Here is a 6,174-nt window from a genome sequence, read left to right as displayed (position 1 = left end):
AAGAATGTCTGATGTTAATATGCAAGATGGACCGTCCCTCACAAAAAGTAATCTAGAAGACGACGTGAGACCTAGCACCTCATCCAGGTTCGGGTTGTAATACCTCGGGAGAAAGATATAGTTTACCAAATGTAGTAGTATTTTGGTTATTTTTAGACTTTGAGGATGAGTTTTGTAGTGAAATAGGGAACTGATGCAGTTTATATTGATCTTGCTGGTTGTACTAATTTCCTGCCCTCCTTTCTACGCCCTTCGGCTTCCAGGCGCATCAATATACGTATGGATATGCTTTTCGACAAAATAAAGCTAGCTCGACCTCTCCTTCATCTTGACAAATGTCAATAAACATATGAAGCCTGCGTAAAATATCTTTGTCACGGTATTTTATATTAAATTTTATGCACTTCTCGGCAGCGACTACTTCACCAAACTTGCCAATCGCCTTTTGCAACCAATCAGTAGCTTCCTTTACGAGTGCTTCGTTGGCTTGCTGATTATCATCGTGTAACCGAAGCAGGTATGTATAAAATAGTCTCGAGTAATTTCGTACTAGATATTCTTCATTGGTCATAGAATTGCTGATGGCTAATTTGTAGCATTCGCCTGCTTCTGTGTAATTACCCAGTACCAGACAGCATTCTCCTCGTTTCCATTGAGTGAAAACGTTGACAAATCCTAATGACTCGTCCATCTGTGTTGCACGCGTGTAATACTCTAGTGCCTTTTCCAAGCATTCCTTTCTCTTCGTCCCAACCGAGTGATCTGCCATAAGGCGCCAAATCTCACCCAACTGTCGATAGTCTTCGGGTACAGCATGCATCTTTGTGGATATTTCGTATCCATCAATAGCTTTATTAAGATGACTCTTTGCATCTCTTCCTTTTTGGAAGATATTTACATACATGTTGAGGTATATGTCACCCCGTAATGAGAAAGCGTAGTGATTCATCAATGAACTATCGGCCTCAATGGACTCATCAAGTAGACTCAGGGCAGATTTATAACCACTCAAGGCATCCTCATTATTTAGTGTCGTCGATTTGATGTCGACGAAAATCATCTGCTTCATCATTTGTGCTTTCTGCCTTAAAATCTGAGCATGTTTGGGTCTGAATTCTAGAGCCTTATCATAACAAGTGAGAGGTTGTAAGTAACAGGCGAGGAATTCGCATTTTCCTTTAATGCATTCGGGAGGGTTGGTGTCAGCAGGCTTAGCGGCGTCACTTGCATTCCTTTCATACTTAGACATCGTTGCGAAGTACCGAAATAGTGTCCCCAGTTTTACCCACACCTCTGCTTTCATGTTATCATCTCCATTCTTTAAAACCACTTCAAAGTGTTCAATGAGTTGCTTCTCGAGATCAACATCTGTGCTTGCAAAATCATTACTTTTTACTTTCATGTGCAATATTTTATCTTTAGCTCTCGCTGACCCTAGCCTCCAATCGGTTTTTTCTTCTATTGAAACAAGATTTTCCGCCAACTCGAGAGCCTCGTCGTACATCGCAGACGCATTCGCATGTGCGTCATGAGTACGGCGAGTAATGCCATTGCATATTGCATAACCTTGCTCCGTAAGGTACCGTGCTTTTATAACTTTGGCCCGCGGACTATCAACTATGTCCAGCATTGGCCTCAGGTCATCTAATCTTTCTGCGATTTCATCTTGCCGTGAATCGTTGTCGCTACCTCTGGTCTTATACACCCACTGCAAATTCGCGAGCGCATTCACGTTATCCTGATCCTCCTCAAGCACTTTGCTCAAGATTTCAATCGCTTTTTCATACCGCTTCAACCTGGCATCGATGAATCCTAGAAGATTTCTGACTGCGTGGCGTTCAGGTCGATCTATCTTTTCTTGCAGATAGTTTTCAAGGACTTTATATCTGTATTTTGCTACATCGTCAGTGTCGAAGTGTTCGGTGTTAACATCAAGGGGAAGTTTTGCGAAGCCTGGTTCTACCGTTGTTGTCATTTCTACCGTTGTTGTGGTCATCATTAATTGTCTTTAATTACCGTAGATTGCAGTGCTTCTGTCAGAAAAGGGAAAATGTATGGAGAAATTAGAAAATTGCTGCAAATTTTGTTAAAAATGTCTACGAGTTAAATGGCCTCCGGGTAGATAAGCGAGACGGGTTTGCAGATTTGCCCCTTTAAAAGTTTGCCCAGGAAGCAAGTGCATAGTATTGTGAATACCTGTTATACTAAATTACGCATATATGTGATTGTTATTTTTGAAAACAATGGAAATACTTAATCATACATCTATCAAGGCAAAATATTTTACTTACTTGAAATTAAATCCGTATTTTTATGTTACTCTTGTGTAGTCAAGACCATTTCTGCTGTCTCCTGCATCCGCTCCTTTCTTTTATTCAAATGCTTACAACTCTGAAGGTTACCTCTAAAGCGTAATGTGCCCAAGAACACGTCGTCATAATTTTGCGCACATTTGGGCGTTATCTCTTTGTATGAAAGTCCAAGACAATCACCTATTATTTCCTGATTATTTTCATGCAATATTTACTTAGTTATCTCATATTTTCAGTAGAGTAAACAGTGTGTCCTACACATAACTTTGAATACAATGGTAAAAATATCAAACAAGATATTAAGCACTTCGATGTGTAAATATTTTACACGTTCAAATAGGGTTCATAATAATTGATAAGCGGAAACCATTCAGGTTAACATTGCAAAATATTATTTCTCATTTATACAATGAAATTCTTATATTTATCCCGTCATCATTATTTGCCGTTATAATAACGATATCATACCATGCGGTTTTGAATCAAATAAAGAATAAGCTCATTTAAGTTTGAAAAAATTAGTGACGTCATTTTTCGTTTCATGCACATTTTTGAACTGTATCAACACCTCCAAAGTTTCATTTATGGATTTTCAGATTATGAGTACAAAAACCCTCTGTTGTTTCTATGAGCTGACAGAAGACAAAAGGCTATTCACGGTGCAATATTACTACATCTTACATAATACGGAGACTAACACTTATTTTCCAATGAAAATTATTAGTTGTACTGCAAGAACTAGTTATTGTGTGCTATATTGTTTTGTCTAACCAGCATTTGTAACATATGTATTTTGCATGCAGGTCTTTGTAGAAAGTGTTAAATTGCTCCTTAGAGACATTTTAAAAACTTCTGAATTCCATATGGCTGAAAATATATGCCACAAAAATCACTGATATAGTACGGTTGACTAAACTCTCTTTTAAAGGTCATGTACTAGTCCCACATTCATGATTGGCCAACATTTTTGTACTGCTACAAAAATAACTACAGCTACTGTGATTCAAGAGCCACGAATACATGCGGAGGATTCTGATTGAACTCATTTGACAAAATCTGGCAAAGTTTAACATTTGGTCCCATTTGACATTTGACGTCTGATGATCATTGCAAGGGTTATTTGTACTAGGTACAATCACAATCGGACACTGATTTCAAAATTTGACCACTCCCAATTCCCATCAACCCTCTCCCCGAACTGGTCATGCGCCTCCGCACTTAGAAACAAATAGCTGGACACATACGATTAAATGTCATTTACCATATTATTACAAATGCCTTATTGGAAGCTTAGAAATACGCATTAGGCTAACCTTCTATTCCCCATTATGTAATGGAGGGGGGGGGCATTAGCTCGAGTTTTAAGTTTTAATGGGTATCGAGTTTGGTGATTAAGTTTGGTGGTAATAGCATGAAAATTAAAAGAAGAGTAGCATTTCTAATGATTTTCACAAAATTATCTCTTTGGCCCTTATCTGTAAATATTTAATTTGGGTCAGTGCTTCTTTTGGCCAAGTTTGGTCAAAATCAGTGTAAGCGTCTGACACAAGTAGCATTTTATCGACCTACTGAAGAAAAAAAGAAGAAAATTTGGGACGTCATTTTTCGTTTCATGCACATTTTTGAAGTGTATCAACACCTCCAAAGTTTCATTTATGGATTTTCAGATGAGTAAAAAACCCTCTCTGTTGTTTCTATGAGCTGACAGAAGACAAAAGACTATTCACGGTGCAATATTACTACATCTTGCATAATACGGAGACTAACACTTAGTTTATTTTCCAATGAAAATTATTTGTTGTACTTCAAGAACTACAGTTATTGTGTGCTATATTGTTTTGTCTAACCAGCATTTGTAACATATGTATTTTGCATGCAGGTCTTTGTAGAAAGTGTTAAATTGCTCCTTAGAGACATTTTTAAAAACGTCTGAATTCCATATGGCTGAAAATATATGCCACAAAAATCACTGATATAGTACGGTTGACTAAACGCTCTTTTAAAGGTCATGTACTAGACTTCTCCGTAGTCAACTTGCCAATTGTGAATACTCTAGCTATTACATTTAAGCTTAAAACTCCGATTCAATTATTTGTGCACAATTGATAGATTTTTACATTTGATCTTTTCAGTCACCGTACTCCCTCTGTTTGTTAGCTTCCCAAGTGGACTACTGGCTTTGACTTGCCGTTAACATTTTTAACACGGGACTCTATGGAGAGTTAGGCCAATTTCTGGCCTAACTTAAATTGGTCATGATGTAATGCATCTTTAAATGAATCTGGCTTGTGATTGGTCGCCCAGATCTCGTTATTGTTTAAATCCTCCCGACACGTACTGGTACCATTAAATAGTATACATGGTACACAACTATCTATGGAATGCGGGGCTTTTGTGCTGGCGCGAAAGTTGGTGGATGAACGTACGCATCTAGCGCGTAGTGTACCACCATGCTTAGTCTTGTGGTTAGATTTGATTGATAAACAAGTATGATTGACAGTGTGTTTTAGAGAACGAAGTCCCGGGGTAATGTTGCATTCAATAATATAAGCCTACGTAGGCCTATACCTTACTTTTATTGTCACAAATATAATTATATAAACTTTTTCATAACCATTTTATACTAGTATTTTATGTAAATAAATATCACTATAATTTTGAGTTCAACTGAATGCGTTCATCATGATTAATAACATTTTTATTTATCAAAAATCGACTGTGGCATAGTCTAGTCATGTACTAGTCCCACATTCATGATTTGCCAACATTTTTGTACTGCTACAAAAATAACTACAGCTACGTTGATTCAAGAGCCACGAATACAGGCGGTGGATTCTGATTGACCTCATTTGACAAAATCTGGCAAAGTTTAACATTTGGTTCCATTTGACATTTGACGTATGATGATCATTGCAAGGGTTGTTTATACTAGGTACAATCACAATCGGACACTGATTTCAAAATTTGACCACTCCCAATTCCCATCAACCCTCTCCCCGAACTGGTCATGCGCCCCCCTCCGCACTTAGAAACAAATAGCTGGACACATACGATTAAATGTTATTTACCTTAATATTACAAATGCCTTATTGAAAGCTTAGAAATGTGCATTAGGCTAACCTCTATTCCCCATTATGTAATGGAGGGGGACGGGCATTAGCTCGAGTTTTAAGTTTTAATGGGTGTCGAGTTTGATGATCAAGTTTGGTGGTAATAGCATGAAAATTAAAAGAAGAGTAGCATTTCTAATGATTTTCACAAAATTATCTCTTTGGCCCTTATCTGTGTGTAACTTTAACTTTAAATATTTAATTTGGGTCAGTGCTTCTTTTGGCCAAGTTTGGTCAAAATCAGTGTAAGCGACTGACACCTACTGAAGAAAAAAAAGAAAGATTTTGGAGCTTCACAAGATACAGATGGTGTACACAGAATCCAGCACCAAATTCTAGTCTATCTTCAGAAGACAGCACCAAATACTAGCAATATTATCTTCAAAAGACAGCACCAACTGCTAGCAATGCTATCTTCAGAAGTGAACTGCACCAGGGTCAAACTCATCGGCACACACCAATTCACCAGAGCTGACCGCTTTGCCGATTAAGCTAACTACTTCTTCAAAGCCATGCCAGAACGTATCATAGGCAATGTGGAAGAGCTTACAACATTTAAAGCTGTAAGAAAGTAGCTAGCTTTATCCCTTCTAGAGAACATGCACAAAATGTTTACTTAATTAAACTGTTACTAAATGTACAGTTTTGTATCCTTCTGGTTCCAGCTACGCTCCAAACACTTTCTTGGCAAATGCATACATAATATTGTGGAATTCCTGGGGTTGATCCAAGTAGCATGGATGTCCAGCATC

The 6,174-nt window shown here is 37.8% G+C and overlaps 1 protein-coding gene across 1 annotated transcript; it reads right to left on the bottom strand.

Annotated features, from left to right (window-relative positions):
• Positions 1–268: 268 nt before the first annotated feature.
• LOC140147077 (tetratricopeptide repeat protein 22-like) lies at positions 269–1,996 on the bottom strand. Its single transcript, XM_072168849.1, has one exon. The coding sequence runs from the start codon at positions 1,994–1,996 to the stop codon at positions 269–271; it is 1,728 nt and encodes a 575-aa protein (XP_072024950.1).
• Positions 1,997–6,174: the final 4,178 nt, after the last annotated feature.

Source organism: Amphiura filiformis, chromosome 3 (assembly GCF_039555335.1).
Source record: "Amphiura filiformis chromosome 3, Afil_fr2py, whole genome shotgun sequence".
Classification (NCBI taxonomy): domain Eukaryota; kingdom Metazoa; phylum Echinodermata; class Ophiuroidea; order Amphilepidida; family Amphiuridae; genus Amphiura; species Amphiura filiformis.
Note: the sequence above shows the minus strand (reverse complement) of the source record. Positions and strands in the feature narration are given on the sequence as shown.